The sequence below is a fragment of the Acinonyx jubatus genome, chromosome A2 (genome assembly GCF_027475565.1).
Source record: "Acinonyx jubatus isolate Ajub_Pintada_27869175 chromosome A2, VMU_Ajub_asm_v1.0, whole genome shotgun sequence".
NCBI classification, from domain to species: Eukaryota; Metazoa; Chordata; class Mammalia; order Carnivora; family Felidae; genus Acinonyx; species Acinonyx jubatus.
Genome location: NC_069383.1, coordinates 143,876,819 through 143,893,500, shown reverse-complemented (window position 1 = coordinate 143,893,500; position 16,682 = coordinate 143,876,819). Strand labels below are relative to the sequence as shown.

Genomic DNA, 16,682 nt, shown 5'->3' with positions numbered 1-16,682 from the left:
GGAATTTGTTGCAGGGCCCCTCGGGGCAGCATTCTCCATAGTGAGGGGAACACCTTCTAGGAAAACTTGTCAGCATCTGTCAGGAGAGATGGGCTTGCAGCCCTTCTGGGATACAAATCCAGAGAGTGAAGTTGGACAAAATCCTCCCTGATGGATGGACGAGGAAGCACTGTCAGGAGGATCGGTTAAAAGGAGCTGTGAAACCTAACCATGGGGACTTCTGTATTCAAGAGGCTAATGGAGAGGTGGAGCCTCCCAGGAGCACACATTTAGGGAGAAGTCCGGGATCCGCACATCAGGTCACCCCACCTCCACAAGCAGGGAGGGCCGAGGTAGGGAACCCAGAGCTGGGAGCTGCCCTGGCCGGCGAGGCAGGCTCACTGCGTGGGAAGAGGTATTCTGAGTGTTGGTTAGGCCAGAGTGGAGGGTGGTAAGGAGCTGAAGAGCCCAAGAATTAGGGAAAAGCAAGCAAGCTGTTGAGTGTATTGTCTGCTCCCCAAGGGAAAACCCACCATCGGTGTTGATCTTACACGCTCTAGACTGCACTTTTGACTTGGAGGTGACTGTGCCATCTTCAGGTTGTAAATGGAAGAGAGGTCATGACTTAAGTAAGAGATAAGCCACTTCCCTGGCCTTTCCCTCCAGTACTCTGAGGGGAAGCCACTGGAATTCTCTGATGAATTCTCTTGCTCCAGGGAGGGAGATTGAAAAGAAGGGCCTTTTCCAAAGTACTGGTCCCTGCAGGAAGTAAGGAGCACTTCCATTTTCCTGAGGCCCCTCTTTGTGCTTCCTCATGTCACCTGTCTTTGTTCAGCATGTGCCCGAGGCCAGGTTAGCTGCCTTGGCTGTGGGCTTTTCTCCAAACAGCCACACTTTGTTCCCAGGTCTGCATTTTGATCTTGGCTCTACCTCGAAAATGTCTAATTTATACTCCTGGCCACTTGGGCTTGGGAAAAGTAAAGGGTAGTTGGGTTTGGGGGAAGAATAGAGTGTTTTGGTGCCATTCTCATACGTCCATGCAGAGCTGCAACACCATGGAGGCTGGTATCTTCTGCCACTAGCCCCCCGGGATGGCGTTCCCTGACCCAGGGTCCCTGACAGGAATAAGGGCTCCTGTCAAAGCCTTAGCAATCTTTTTCAAGGATGTCCTCCACCTCCTGGAAAGAAAATTTGATACTGTTGTTACAGCTCTTCAGTGACCACATCTACTCTAGGTGATTTATTCTAATGCCAAATAACACTTGAGACCAAATATCCCTCTCCCTAGCCAGGACTTTGGGCCAGACTTCATGGGCTCAGACTGTGCCTGTTGCCTGGGTCAGGGGTGTGTACCATCCGCCCAGGAGTCCTCTAGGACGTGGGCACAATTTTGTGAGTGTAAGGGATCTTCTGAAGAGGGTTGACAAGATTGCCAAAACGTTCCAGGACCCCCAATGTTAAGCCCCTTTTGCATTGGTTCAAGGTGATTTTCAGAATGGGGCACTTGGTGAATAGTGTGTAGGCCAATGGGAATGATCCAAAGGTAAGTACTGATAATTCTAGAAAAGCAAGGGAGGAGCTGTTTAGGAATAAAGTCCAAAGTAGGTACGCAGGTGGTGGCCTTGGCCTCAGGCAAACAGCCTGCTGTAACAGGGGTCGAGGGGGAGCTGTGTGCAGGGTGCAGAAGTGAGCAGGGGCTGGTTGTGTGCCCAGACAGGAGAGGAGGAGGAACTCGGGATTTTCAGCTGCTCTCTGAACCCTGGAGGCCTGAGTGTTACGGTGCCCTGCTGTCTCAGTGAGGCATCAGCCCCTCTCTAGAGGAGGTGGGAATGACCAGCATCCTCTCCTTAACTTTGGAGTTGCTGTTAAATCCAGGAAGGGAAGGACGGGCTCTGGCCCTCAGAGTAGAATCTGTGGCAAGGCTGCCAGTCAGATGCCTGTTGCCCGTGAATAAGGGAACCCGGCACTTGGACGATCAGGGCACCCGCACAGCAGCAACTCAGCACCCCGACCCAGCTGCCTTGTGTGTTAGGAGGCCTTCCCCCCTGAAGGAAGCCGTGTGCTCATTTGGGTCCAGGTGCGAGCGCTGTCTCCTGGCCAGCCAGCAGGACTGGCGTGCTCAGCGGGCCTAGTCTGGTCCTCACAGGGGCTGGCCTTGGCCCCATCTGGCAGCCAAGAATCATGGATCATTGGGAAGAAAAGCCAGAAGGCGCTAAATGTGGCGTTCGTGAAGACTTGTCCCATTTAGACCTGTGCACACAGGTCGTCAGAATTGGTGCAGGCAGAATCCCTTTGTTTACCTGTCAGAGGCCAGAGAAGGGGGTCTGGGAGGATGGCAGCCAACGAGGTAACATGTGACAGAGGACGGGAGGAGAGAGGGGAGCAGTGGGTGAGAAGTCATGGCAGTTGGGTGGGAAAATCTTACATTATTCAAGATGAAACTTTTAAAAGCCCAAACCATCAGTCAGTATCATAGCTTCCCCGTAAAGGCACTTAGAGTGATCAACGGTAACCAGAATAAGCATCCCTACTCCAGTTATCAGGATGGCCGACATGTCCACATTTTCTATCGTGTCACCAAAGGCTGGGCTCTGCAGTGGCTTCCTTGGGGCCTGTATTGATCATGAGTTCATGGAACCTGACACTTCAAAGTACCTTCTGTTCTGGTTTTCTTCATCTGCACTAAGTGTACCCAGTTGTAAGCATGCTTGACCGCTTTTTATGTAATTCAGACCTGAAATTTTTTATTTCCAAAACATGTTCTGATTTCTTGAAAAGACATCGTTGATTTGCAGACAGAATGTCAGGAGGCAGCAGGCATAAAATGTGTGAGCCCACAAGAGGGAATGTGTAAGATGTATGCCGTAGATAGGGAGATAGATAGATGGATTGATAAGTCACAGTCCTAGGGACATTGTGCCATCATGATCACTGTAGGATATGGAGATCCGAAGGATGATAGGATGCTAGGTCAGTGGAAGAAAGACCCTGCAGTATGTTGAGCAGCAGGCTCAAAGTTCCAAGGTAGATAGTGGGGTCAATAGAGGAGGGGATGGAAGAGTCAGCACAGAGGGTTTTCAGTGGGGTAAACCTGAAAAGACCCAAAATTCAGTGATGAGGACGTGAGAGAGAGAGGCAGAAGTGGACGTCAGGAGGATCTGAAAAGGTCCCCTCGAGGGGCTGGCATTTGGTCCGACCTTGAAGGAGGAAGTGGGTTTGGGTAGACAGAGTTAGGGCTGGGATTGTAGAGCCATCAGGAGCAGGGGAAGAACCTGTTGGTGGTTCTGAGGGCTGGCAAGGAGTCCTCCTGGCCTGGAGGGTGGAGAGGGAAAGGAGGAGAGCTGGGGACCAAGGTGGATTTTCTCAAAGTCAATGGGACGCTTAGCACATCATAACCCTTGATGGTCCCTTTCCTTTGTGAGACCTCCAGTGGGCTCCCTAGACGGTCTCCTGCCCCCCAGCCCAGAGTGAGTTCCCCTGGCACAGCTCTGTGCCCTGGACTGTGTGCATTGCTGTGCCTCTGTCCTCGTGTGCCCAAGAGCCCTCAGAGGACAGAGCACACCTTCTGTAACTCTTGCATGCATGAGGAACAGAAACGGTTGCTGCTTTAAGGGCACAGAATGGAGAACGTGTGAAATGCCTGGTCACAGTGCTCTTTCACTGGGAAAGAGAAGGACGTGGTGTGGCTGGGGACCCCATGGAAGGAGCAGGGGGAGGGCCTGCTGACTCCCCTGTGTAAGGGCTGAAATCCTAGAAAGTGTGAAGTCATGATCCCAGGCACAAGGGCAGGATTTCCTGGTGCTGCCCCTCTGCCCCTGCCCTGCAGATGCTCTGCTTGGCCTGGTGCTGCTCAGGGCCATGGGTCTGCGCCGTGAGTGTGTGCACGTGTTTGAGTGTGTGTGTGTGCCCTCTCTCACACATGCAGGTGCCCCCTATCCTGTGTCCCTTTCTACCAGTGGATGGTATTGTTGCCTCCCTCTGGCTCTCCCACCCCACCTGGTTGCCATGGGTGCTGCGGGGCCTCGGATACATCCCCGTATGATCCGTGTGGCGTTTCGTTCCTACGTGCTCATAAACGTCTGCCCCCTGCCTGCTCTGTCCAGGGGTATTTTAGTGACGCCTGGAACACGTTTGACTCCCTCATCGTAATCGGCAGCATTATAGACGTGGCCCTCAGCGAAGCCGACGTGAGTATGCGCCCGCTGTGGCTGCCCGCCTCGTGTTCCCTCTCTGTCTGTGCACATTCCGCTCCCTGTCCCGCACTGGCATCACCTGGACAAGTCACAGGTCCCAACTTCACTTGATCTAAAACCAGGCATTTCTAATGAGAGCCGTGGACAAGAGGCTTGTGAGGGTAGAGCTTTATCCCAGGCCTTTCGAGACACAGATCACCTTTTGGAGGGCTGACTCCTGCAGCATTTCCCAAGTCACTGGTAGGCAGGGCGAGATGGGCGTCTCTAATTGTTTTTATTCGCTGTGTCAGCAGCAACACCCAAAGTGATGTACCTGTAACGTGTGTTTGTTTTAGGGTGATTTTTCAAGTAGCCGGGTGGCATAATGCTAGAATGTTCCCCTTTTATAACACTGTCCTTTTCTTCTTTTTTCCTGTTGTGCTTCCTCTCTGTGGCTTCTGAATGCTTGCCCTAACAGCACTATTTCACTGATGCATGGAACACTTTTGATGCCTTAATTGTTGTTGGTAGCGTCGTTGATATTGCTATAACTGAAGTGAATGTAAGTAGCAAATTTTGTGTCCTGTAACGTGATTGTTTTTGTTAAGTCTAACACTCGGGTGCCTAGAAACGCTATCCGTGGGCCTTCCTACACTTTAGAAATTCAGACGTATGCTTGTTTTAAAAGACGAACATTTTGTAGTCGCCCCCTTCCCTCACCCCACCCCTCTCCCGCAAAAGAGAGTGGAGAAGTAAATGTAGAATTGCCGTTTTGGAACTAAAGCATTATTTTTTTTAAAAAAAGTTCTTGTTAAGTTCTTAAGGGCTTGGAGTTAATGTATGTGAGTATGTGAACATTATCACTCACTAGCTGTGTGACCTTGGCTGGTCACCTGACTGCTTTGAGCCTCAGTTTTTCTAGCTGCAAAACGGAGTTCATAACGTGTGCCCTTGTACCCACAGCAGTTCTGTGAAGGCACAGGAGGGAAACTTCACAGCCACACCATGAACCCGTGGCAGCTGCTGCTGTGTCCTCACCTGTACCTTGTGTACCTGCTGAGTCTGGCTGGTGGCACTGGGGAATACCCGCTGTCCTAGCTCCCCAAACGATGATGTAGGTCGAAGGCTGCCCTGGACCAAGGGAAGGGGGGCCTCGTGTGTATTGGGAGAGGGTGTCCATTCTCCATTGTTGCACTTGATCAAACCCTTTAGTAAGGAAACAAGTGCAGTAGCAGTGTGGTAGGTGGAGTGACCCCCACCCTTCAGGAAGCATCCTAAGGACCCTCCTTCACGGGGAGCACTGCCTCCTGCCAGCTCCTCTTGCATCTAGCCCGTGCCTACACCAGAAAGATGGGAAGCAGAAACGGCCCTGCTCGCCTGGTCTGTCCCCAGTTCGTCAGCGAGTCTGAGTGGGTGTCCGACGTGTGTACCCCTGTTGTGTAGAGCCCGTTGTGGGGATGAGTGGAGCATGGGGTAGGACTGCTGTGTGGTGTTGGCTTTCTGCTCCGTGTGGCCAGCCCAGCCCTCCTCCCCAACCCCCGGCCGGGAAGAGGCCTCCTCGCTCTGCCTGGCTGACATTTGCAGGGTTGTACAGCCCATCCTGGTGTCCAGACAGCCTGTATCAAATAGGGACGGTGCAGTCCCTTTTAATGCCACTGCTTCGGGGCCAAGCTAATCCTGGAGCACAGAACAGTGGGACAGCTGCTGGCCTGGCACTCCTCAGGCCTGACAGTCAGTCCTGGTCCTGGTTCAAAACTGACTCGTTGGACCCGGGGCCTCAGTTCCCCCCATGGATCGACTGGGGTGAGTGCTATGTGCCCTTCCAACTTCATAGGTATGTCGGGGTGAAATTTTGTGAAAATATCTGCTATAAAACCTAACACATTAGGGAGATACAAAGCTATTATTCCAAGTGTAGATTTTCCGTGGACAGACAGGTAAAATGGACTATAAGACAGGTCCACGAGGGTGTGATTTAAGCCTCATGACACCCAAATCCATGCCACGACAAGGCAGCAAAGTGGTATTTTACTAGACTTAGGAAGATACACCCTCCCTAACCTCCATAAGCCCAGACTTATGTAAATTCCACTTTATGTGAAATATTCCATAACTCAGCTATAAAGTTGTCATTCATAACGTGTAAGTTATGCTCGGTTATAAAATAATCTAATGCTAATGGCAGAACAGCAGGACCCTAACTGGGCTGCCAGGGGCTCTCTCCTGAATTTATGACCAGACATATGCCTGCTTAACCGTCTCCCGATGTAAACCGCTTAGAGCTTTCATCAAAGTATGCTTACGTGGAAGTTCCGGAACAGACCCTTACGTAAGTCAGAGATGGCCTATAATGGGGATGAAAATTGAATAAGCTACAGTTTCAGCAGGTCTCCCTGGAGTGCTCTGTGCTCAAAGTGATGTGCAGGCAGTGGGCATAACTACTTAGTCTCTGGGTACCAGGATGTGGCCAAGGTTTGTTGGCCGAGCCAACAAGCCAGCTCTCCAGTGCCTCAACCACCCGCTGGCTGGCAGGGTGTGGCGCTGGTGGCCTCGGTCGACAGCACGTGCCCAGCTTCCTGGCTGCCCTTCCGTATGCTGGGGGCAGGCGTGCACCACGCCCATCCCCTCTAGCCCAGCCTTGCTCATCGGTGTCTCACACGTGTCCTCCCTCGTGTTGTATCGGACAGTCAGGAAAGCTGCAGGGGTACGAGAACCCACACTGGATTTCCTAGTTAGCACTTGACTTTGAGGTGTCTGCACAAAGCAACCTTTCACTGGGCCCATTTCTGGCACTCAGTTGGACTTTCAAAATCACACTGGTGAACAGTCTCCTACTGTTTTCTGGTCGGTGACTTTCCCTGCGGTCAGATCTAGCCTGAGACAAAACCTCCCTCAGCTGGTGGCCAAGCCGGTTGTCCACTCTGGTAGAAGTAGAACCCCTAGGGGAGACTGGCAGCTCTGTGCTGGGCTGCATTGAACAGCGATTGCTCAAGGCCACCTTCTCATTCACTCAGTCTCTCCCCGCACATGTCCTGGGCACGTAGAATTCGCGGGTCATGGACACAAAGATAAAAGAGACCAGATGTCCTCAACCCCTGATGGTATAACTGGGTGGAGCTGGGAATTCCTACATCGCCCTCTCCTGCGCATGCCTAGTTCCCTGGTAGAGCAACTCACATCATACCCCTTGCTGGCCTCATCCCCCAAGACCCTGGGCCAGATCAGCTTGAACGCCCTTGGTCCACGTTGGCTGTTTTTAGCTGCAATAAGTCATCATTTTTTGCGATATTTAACCTGCTGTGCTCTCTCCCCCAATCTCTGTCGATCTTCCTTTTCTGTTACCTAATTGATTTTCATGTTGGTTTTATTTTTAGAAAATTGTAGCGGCAAGTATATATAAACATATATACGGTGATGTCGTTAAAGCAAAAGCACTCTAAAGACTGTATACTTGTTTTTGGCTTCCCCCACCTGTGGTTTTCACTGAGTTTCACGGGGTGTGCTATGTATGGCTCAGGGTCATCTAAATTGTTTCCTTTCCCCTGTGTCCAGTCTCCAGCTGGGGTCTGGGCCAGGGCCGTCTTGGTCAGTCACGCTTGGCTCTGTGACTTGCCAATGTAGTCCTCGAGAATGATTGATCTGGCCCGCAAATGAGAAACCTAGCTTGTGCTTACACTGTTTGCAAAAACATTTTGGATGGCCCTTTCTGTTGTCCTGCTTGATGCTTACCCAGCCCTCTCCTGCTGCCCCCGCCCCACATACCCTACCCTGCTCTGACCATGGTCTGATGGCTCTCGAAGACTTGTCTTTATCACATCTGGTCGTAACATCACCAAGCTGCTAAAATGTCAGATGGCGACTGGTAGGCTCGCTTTTGCTCCCCCTCAGATGCCTGTTGGTGCCTTGAATGGGGAAATGACAGAGCACCCCATTCTCCTTAACCCGGGCAGTGGCTGTTGCCAGCACGGAGTCTTTTCCCACTGTTGTTATTGCTGGAGAGGCAAAATATTTGTGCAGAAACCGTGACTGCCTTGTTCTCACTTACTGAAGAGCATGTGAAAAGTCAGTAGGGAGCGTACTCCCAGGGACCCAACAGTTGTCCCTGACCTGTCAGGTACCCAGTTTGGACCAGGTGACCAACAGCTGTGCTCAGCTTCTGGTCGTTCAGCTCTCCATTCCAGAAGCCAGCCCTTTTCCAGGGGCCAGGTCACTGACTTCACAGACTCAGCATTCCCATATACAGAGGCTGCCTCTCCCAGCAGTGTTATGTGCCCAGTCAGAAGTAGCCAGAGGGAAGTTCCCCATCCCATCCCCTGCAAAGAGTGGGATGCCTTGAGTTAACTGGTTCTGGGATGCCGGTTTGCTTCCTGTCTGAATTGGAAAACCACGTCATCTCAGCCTTACCAGGAAAAGATGGGAATTAATACAGCAAGTGCAGCCTGATCTTTGGTTGCCCTTGGGAAACTCAGGGCTTGTTTGGTTCCTGTAGTTGCTGGGGGCTGGCCCTGGCCCTGCATCTCAAGAGCCTTTTACTGGTCTTCCTGTGTGAAGAGGCTGGAGGGAATGTCAGGAGAGCTCCCAGGGATCTACAGAGATTTCTGGGCCCTGCATATGGTTTGGCCACCTGGGGCTGAGGGCAGTCTCTCTGTGGGGCTCCCAGATGACGACACTGGCACCTCATGGTTAGAAGGAGCTGCCCAGGCCCACTAGCCCAAGGCCAGGGGTGGCACCGCAGTCCCCTCTGTGAGGACCGGCCATGCAGCCCCGGCGATTGGTTTTGGAAAACTCCCCAGGGAGTGAGCTCTTTTCCAGTTTCAGCCTCTGAGAGCATCCTGTCATTGATTCTGGAATCGCATAGAGAGTCAGCTCACCCACGTTCCCACCGCACGCTTCACAGCCTGCTGTTTCCGAGCCCCCCCCCCACCCCCAGGGGAAAGATGGGGATGCATTCTAACCTGTTTACATTGTTAGAGTACTGAACCCTCATCAACTCCAGTAGAACCCACTGCTCAGCTGTAATGGCCTAAGTGGGCTTTTCTAGGGGCCCCACTCGGTATGGCCAATCCACACCTTAAAGGAATTTGCTGGTGTGAGTGACCATCTGAAGAGTGCCCAGCTTTACCCCGGCCTAGGACTGCCATTCCCCTCTAGCCGGGCCTTAGAATCACCTGGGAGCTTTTCTTTCTTTATTTTTTTAGTGTATTTATTTATTTTTGAGACAGAGAGAGACAGAGCATGAGCAGGGGAGGGGCAGAGAGAGAGGGAGACACAGAATCCAAAGCAGACTCCAGGCCCTGAGCTGTCAGCACAAAGCCTGATGTGGGGCTCGAACTCACAGAGTGTGAGATCATGACCTGAGCTGAAGTCGGATGCCCAACCGACTGAGCCACCCAGGCGCCCACCTGGGAGCTTTTAAAACTCCTAAAGCCCTGGCACACCCCAGCCCAATTAGAGAAGAATCTTTGGAGTGGAACCCAGGCAGTAGATTCTGTCAAAGACCCCCAGGCAGTTGGAATGTGCAGCCCAGGGTGAGAGCTGTCCCGCCCTTTGCATCTGGCTGGCATTTGTAGTTTGGGCAAAGCCATCTTTAGGGTCCTTCCAATCCGTAAGATATTTTGGCAACTTGCGCCGTCCCCCGGTGCGGCCAGCAGCGTCCTCCCCTGCACCTGTGCCCCCTGGCCGGCGTGGCGCTGAGCGCAGGAGAAGGTGTCGCAGGCTGCGCTGGGGGTGCACGTGGATTGCTGTGCTGTTTGTTGTCTCTGCCCTTGCTGCATGTTGTGCTGACCTGTCCCTCCACAAATGCTGTCTTGTCCTCCTCTTTGTTTTCCTTTTTTTAAAAGGATATCCAGGGTTTCAAGTTCCTAGTCTAAGATTTGCCATACTTCAAAGATACCAGTTGGAAACGAGATGTCCCCCTCAAAAGTCAGTTTGGCTGCTGACTTCCCACATTGTGAGGGGGAGGGGGCGGTGAGAGGTCCATCCGACTTGGAACGGGATGTGGAGGACAGGCAGAAGGGGCTGTGGCCAGGTCGTAGCCAGAGAGTGTCTTCCCCGACCAACAGACCTCTTATTCTTGCAGGTCGGACATCTCCAAAGTATAACTGTAGAGTGCTCTCTCTTGTGCACCCTCTGGCCCCCTTGAGCACAGGCAGGCAGGGGTGTGCATGCTCACACACACGCTTATACTCATGCCCTTGCACTCTGGCTGCATGGGTGCGACCCAAGCCTCGTGCTGACAACCCTGAGGGAGATGGGGTTGGGAGACAGAGGTTTGGAAAACTAATTCCTTCATTTGTTAAAGTCACAAGTTAAAAACCATCATCTGTCCCTTTAAGGGGATGTTCTTTGTCTTGAGGTGAGAGAAAAGAGGAAAATAGAAACAGTGACAGGGGCTTGGCCTGTGCCATTGGAGAGTTTGCATTCTGAGCATCCCGGGTGAACCAGGAACCCCCTTTCCACCCTTTCAGAACCTGTCAGTCCTGGGCTTGTTGTCACACTGCTGAATTTCAGTAGTGATGTGACATGCCCAACTCTTGTTTTCTGTGATTTTTGTATTTGGTCTCAGGAGGCAGCTGTTAATAAGAGTGAGATTCCAGAATGGAGCCCTTACTTTCCCTGTATCCCCAGGGAAGAGAACCCCTCCCTCAGATTTGTGTGCACATCTATGTGTGTGCATATGTACCTTAGCTGCGCAGACACACCATGCAGAAGGCTCCCTAGAAACCCTGGTAAATACTCAGCAGCCCGGGCCCCCAACCAGAAGAGGCTCATTCCTTTGCCAGTTACCAGGTAGACCAGCTGCTTCCGTGGAGCTGGCCCTCCTAAAGGGAACAGAGAGGCTGTTCCTGTCTCTTGCTCAGTCTTCTGTTTAATTTCATGGTGCCTCCCGACGTCTGGAAGAGCTTGCTTACGACCTCTTTCCACTCTCCTAAACACTTACTGAACATCTAATGAGTAAGTGCCTCATGCAGGGCACCAAGTGGAGTGAAGCAAGGTCCCACCCTCAGGGGGCCCCCAACCTGAAGAAGAGGCAGGTGTCCACTGGGTGGCGAGCCCTGTGGTTCAGCCCCCTGGGGCCCGAGTGAGAGGCACCCAGCCAGGCCTCGGATGAGGTGGAAGTATGGAAGCTCAGGGCGGGCTGGTCCCATGCTGCTGCTTCCCAGGAGTCACACGGTGCTGAGCGCCGTCCTCTCTGCCAGCAGTCTGGGCTGTAGGGTGGGCATTAAAGCCCCTCTCCCACCCACACTGACTTGGTTTTCTCACCTCCACCACAAGGGCTGTAGGACACCTTGCCCAGGCACGTGGCCCAGGAGGTGTGTGGGCCACAGGCAGGTGCCAGTCTCCCTGCCCCGTTCAGTAGCCTCATTCTGTTCCTCGGGGCTAGGGGTGGCCTGAAGAGCAGTTCGTTCCCTGGACCCACAACCCAGCCTCGGCCAAGAGAACTAGCCTGCCCGTGAGATGCAGGGTCCCACCGCGCATCTCTGTCTTTGGGAGCAACTGAGGTCCTGTAGTGTTCTCTTTCACTGGATGCCCACCCACCTTGGCGCATTGTGTCCCAGGATGTGAATTAGAAAGTAGCATGTCTGAGCCTGTGTCCGAGGCTGCCCACCCTCAAGTCCGGGTCCAGGCAGAGCCCCTGGCATCTTCTCAGGGAGGGAGCAGCTGCATTGTCCTGGGACATTAACCATTAACCACACATTGTTATAAAGGGGGGAGGGGCCCATCCTTCTGAACCACTGCTTCCTTTCCATTCATTAATACATTTTCAATCTTTGATTTCTTAAAGCCAACTGAAAGTGACAATGTCCCTGTCCCCACCGCTACACCCGGGGTAAGATCAGTGATGAGTCCCCCCGGGGCTGGGCCTTTTCCTTGACCATGCTGAGTTTTCCACTAGTGTTTCTGTATTCTCCATGATTGTCCTTCCAGAACAGTGTCTGCAGTGGTTTGCATTCATCATCAGTGTCCAGTACTCTTGGCCAGCCCGGCGTTCTCCTCTTAACACACTAGACCACGTGGGCATGCATGTGCTGTGTGGACGCGGTTTTCCAAGCCCTGTGTTGTTAGCATGTAACTCTTCCTTTCATATCATGCTTTTTAAGGTGAAAAGGCCCTAGAAACACATCTTCAACTCTTACCTCTGTCACCTTTGTTTGCCTCTGTTGCTGTTTTTCTGAAAGTGTTGCATGTTCTACTTTGCATTGGGTTTGACCTCTCCATGATAACCCTTCAGAACTCTGAAGAGAGCAATAGAATCTCCATCACCTTTTTCCGTCTTTTCCGAGTGATGCGGTTGGTGAAGCTTCTCAGCAGGGGGGAAGGCATCCGGACACTGCTGTGGACTTTTATAAAGTCCTTTCAGGTAAGAGCCCCACAAGGGGCTTATCTGTTGCTCCTGAAGACCACATGTGAACCAGTGAGCATCCTCTGTCATGGAGGACCGGGACTCCCTTCGGCATGGCCACTGGGATCCCCTGAGTCGATAGAGGGAGTGGAATGCGGAAGGCACCTGACCCAGCCGGACTCAGTGAATCAAACAGGATCACTTGCTAAGAGGAAACCAAAGGCAGTAAGGACCCACAGCTGAGGACAGGTGTAACCTTTCTAAGACTAGTAGAGATGGGGAGCCTCGAAGCCCCTCAGTCCTCCCTGGGATACCCAGTGGTGAATGGTGACATCTGAGAGAGGGCAGGTCCCAGGTGACCCCTGCAAACCTAACAGCCTCCTGCCAGGACAGCTTCTTGGGCTGCCATGGTCCTATCTGTTGGCCGGTCTACACACGAACCAGAGACCCCTTCACCCGGGCCGGCACACCATCACGGAGCAATGTGTTACCCAGTGCCTGGAAGGATCAGAGCGTTGAGGACATTTGGGCGTAAGCCAAGCCTCCCTTGTCATCTGTGACTCTCCAGGCTGGTGCAGGCTGGTTCTAGTCTATTCCTCAACCAGGACCCGGCTTCTCCGGTACTGTCTAGTACTCCATCCCAGACGTTCTAGTCTTCTAGATGGAATTAACTGAGGACAGGGTACAGATTCTCATCAAAAAGATTCACCTATGTAGGGGATTTGTAGCTATGTGCAAATCATGAATCTTTCTTTGTTTGACTATCTTTAATTTGAAAGTAATAAACATTCACATTGAGAAGTAACACCGGTTAACATCCCACATAGCATTTTTCTGCAGTGGGTGGGATTTTAACACATAAAGGGAAGGGATGGCATCTGGGGAAGGGGGTAGATCTAAAAACTCAAAGAAGGAAAATTCCAAATCCTGGCAGGGGAAATGAGGTTGTAGGAAGAACCAGGCACGAAGCTCTGAGAGAGAGCAAGGGGGGCCTCACGGGAGCCTTGGTCTCGGTAAGAGACAAAATCCCAGATGTTTGTTATTAATATAAAGTACCAAAGTCTGAGAACGAACTGCTGTAAAAAATGGAATAGTTTTACGTAATCGTGTCATCCTTGCTTTTCAAGAAATTATTAAAGTTTTCCTTTTTAAAGATTTGGTCGCTGTAGATAAATTCATTTCACAGGGTGGTAGTTCACAAAAACTGAGAAACGGTGCCAAAGGAATTCTGAAAGACTCCATCATCTAGGAAGAAAATGCGTGTAGGTGTGGTGAGGAAAGCCTGGAACTAACTGCGGGGCTCTGATCAGCAGTTGGCAGTCACAGATCCAGAGCTGGCACAGGTCAGGGAGCTTATAGCCGCTGGCTTTCTGGTGGCCTTTTTTGAGTAAAAGGGAAAGCGGATGCTTTAAGCATGTGCGCTTGGCATTGAGTTCAACAACCCGGCCTCTGCCTGGAGGCGTGCCACGTGCACAGACATCTCCTGTCACACAACATGATGTAGAAAAGCAGGTGAAGATTATGGATTGAAGAACCCGACACATATATGTGTATTTAATGTTCAGTCCTAAGGAGAACCCAGGTTTGGCCACCACCCGGCTAGCTCCTTTTCTTCCCTGACCCAACCCCCAACTCTGGTTCCTTCAGGAGGTGTTCATTTTAAGAAAGCTATCTTGCTTTCTATAGCAGCATCTGGAAAGGGGTTCTTCTCCTCTGCCCCAGCAGTGTCATTCCTAAGACCTCCCCTTAAAGAAATACTTTAGCAGACACGGGAGATTTTGCATAAAGATGTTCCTCTGCAACGTGATCTACAGTAGCCCCTCGCCCCCACCCCAAACATGCCCACAAAAGAAAGTGGAAGCAATCCAAACATCCAGTGTTGTGGAATGGTTTGATCACTTGTGGTAATTTCACAAAGGAATCTAATGACGGATGTAAACGTTGTTGTGAGGGTGATGTGTCTGCATTGACACTGTTTCGGATCAGGGCACACTATTAATGATGGTGGAAAGCACTTCTGCCTGTAGCTTCATAACACTAGGCGTACAGATGGATGGTGCCCTCAGGACTGAAATCATCGTGCTGGGCTGTGGTTTAAAAAGTCCTTGTTCACTGTTGGCGTCCTTTCAACACAACCTGGAAAAGAGAAGCATGTGACCCTGTGTTGGGTCTTCATTCTGCACCTGAGCAGTCACGGGGGGTGGAGGGGGACACAAGAAGCTGGTACTGAGCCAAAGGCTTCCTCTCTTCCAGGCACTGCCCTATGTCGCCCTCCTCATAGCCATGCTATTCTTCATCTACGCGGTTATTGGCATGCAGGTAAGCACCAGCCACTTTCCCCCAGCTTCCCCTTCTCTGGGTAGCCCCAGATCTGTGGCAAGATTGCCTTGGCCAGGCAGAATGGAAAGACAGGGTTGTGATTTTCCAGCCAAACGCCTTGGCTACTGAAGACATATGGAGATGAGAAGGATGTGGCTCTGTAGGAGAGCCCTCCACAGGAAAGCACCTGTGCCAGGGAGAGCCAGGCTCAGGAGCCAGCAGAGGTAGGGATATGCCAAGGAAGGCTGGGTTTAGTGGTACTCCTCACCCCCCAATCTGAGTCCTGGGAGACTCAACTGATTGAGAAAACCCACAGTTGGTTTAGCAACAGGAAATGCAGCACTTAAAAAAAGCTGTAGTTGTTCTAGTTTCTGTACTGATGTAACTAAGGAGATATTAGTGATACAGAAGGCTGTTTATAGTCCGGAAAGTTAGGTTTTATCGCAACCAAGTGAGATTTTTACTTGAGACCGGCGGCTCCCAGATGCTGGGGCTGGGGCTGAACTGGAACCATTAGTTGGCATCGGTAGCACCCCCTTTAAAAAAGAAGCATGAAACCAGGCCTTTCCGTGACCATGACTGAGGTGCCACAGGATTGTTCCCTGCTTCTCCTGGAGTGGAGGAAAGGGATTGGGGCTTCATTCCCTGCTGAGCCCCAGTGGAGTAGGTGCAGCCTCCAGGAGGAGAGGAGGATGGAGCACAGCCTGCTGGACCCCCTGGGGGGTTTCTCTGCCACATTCTCTGCTGGCTTGGATGCTGTCTTTCAGATAAGAGGGATGTGAGTGTCAAAGAGGTGGGGGACTCCAGAGCAGAGAGGTGGCTGTGCTTACTTATCTGAAGGCATAGGAACATTGGCAGTTCGCTAGGGATCTTATTGGGAGTTATGAACATAGAGTCGACACAGTTGAGCACCTGCAGCTCAGCATGGGATGCTGTGTGCCCTGAAGGGTCTTCGATGACCTGGTGTCCTCCCACAGAACGAGAGCGGTCTCAGGAAACTGCACACTGCATATTGCACGTTCCATCACCGGTTCACTCGGGAGGCTTTGCCGGGCATCACACTCTTCTAAACTGGCCTGCTCCTCCAAGTTCCACAGCTGACTTCCCCTGGCCCTTCAAGTAGAGGCCGCCCTCCTTTCCGCAGCTCACCGGCCCCACGCTTGTCTGCAGCCCGATCTTTTGTCTGTGTACACTCATGTTCTTTTCATTTCCTGGAGCTCCGGGGCCGTGTTGCCTCTGCTCCTTCACAGGCCATGCTTCCTCTGCCTGAACACTGAGTCCTCCTTGTCACCTGACCAGCCTCTACTTTTCCTTCAGTTCTGGGCCCTAAATGTCACTGCTCCAGAGGCCTCAGATACATTATGTGCTTCCTTGTCCATCTGGATCATCCCAGCTGTCCTCGGGGTGGGGGCTGTCTGTCTGATTTCCTGGTAGTTACTCCCTGATGTGAGGGTGTGCCTGACTTCAGCACCGCGCCACCCGTGGTTAGCACCCTGCCTGGCATGTTTGTTGAGTGAATGAAGTGCCCAAGCACCATGAGAAAGCCCTAGTGGGTGTTGATCAAACTCGTGTTAGTTCTAAATTCACATGTGGAATCTGCTTTTTGGGTAGTTTTTTGCGGGGGAGGGATAATTTTGGGGGTTTATTGTTTGTTTGTTTGTTTGTTTGACAAAATCTTTATTTCCCTAAAAATTTTTCCACCTAGATGTTTGGGAAGGTTGCTATGAGAGATAACAACCAGATCAACAGGAACAACAATTTCCAGACCTTTCCCCAGGCAGTGCTGCTGCTCTTCAGGTGACTTCATCCCACGAGGCACATCTCTCTCCAGGCTCCAGGCTGCGGTGTGACACGGGACATGTGTTTTG

The 16,682-nt window shown here is 51.8% G+C and overlaps 1 protein-coding gene across 5 annotated transcripts in view; it reads left to right on the top strand.

The window, feature by feature from the left end:
• Positions 1-16,682, top strand: part of CACNA1D (calcium voltage-gated channel subunit alpha1 D) — a 305,082-nt gene that overhangs the window by 250,030 nt on the left and 38,370 nt on the right. For all 5 annotated transcript variants that reach the window (XM_027038967.2, XM_053220348.1, XM_053220346.1 and 2 more), the window contains exons 31-36: positions 4,083-4,166; positions 4,630-4,713; positions 11,938-11,982; positions 12,385-12,513; positions 14,749-14,814; positions 16,520-16,611. In XM_027038967.2, coding sequence (XP_026894768.1) covers positions 4,083-4,166; positions 4,630-4,713; positions 11,938-11,982; positions 12,385-12,513; positions 14,749-14,814; positions 16,520-16,611 — 500 coding nt within the window. The remainder of the gene's footprint in view (positions 1-4,082; positions 4,167-4,629; positions 4,714-11,937; positions 11,983-12,384; positions 12,514-14,748; positions 14,815-16,519; positions 16,612-16,682) is intronic.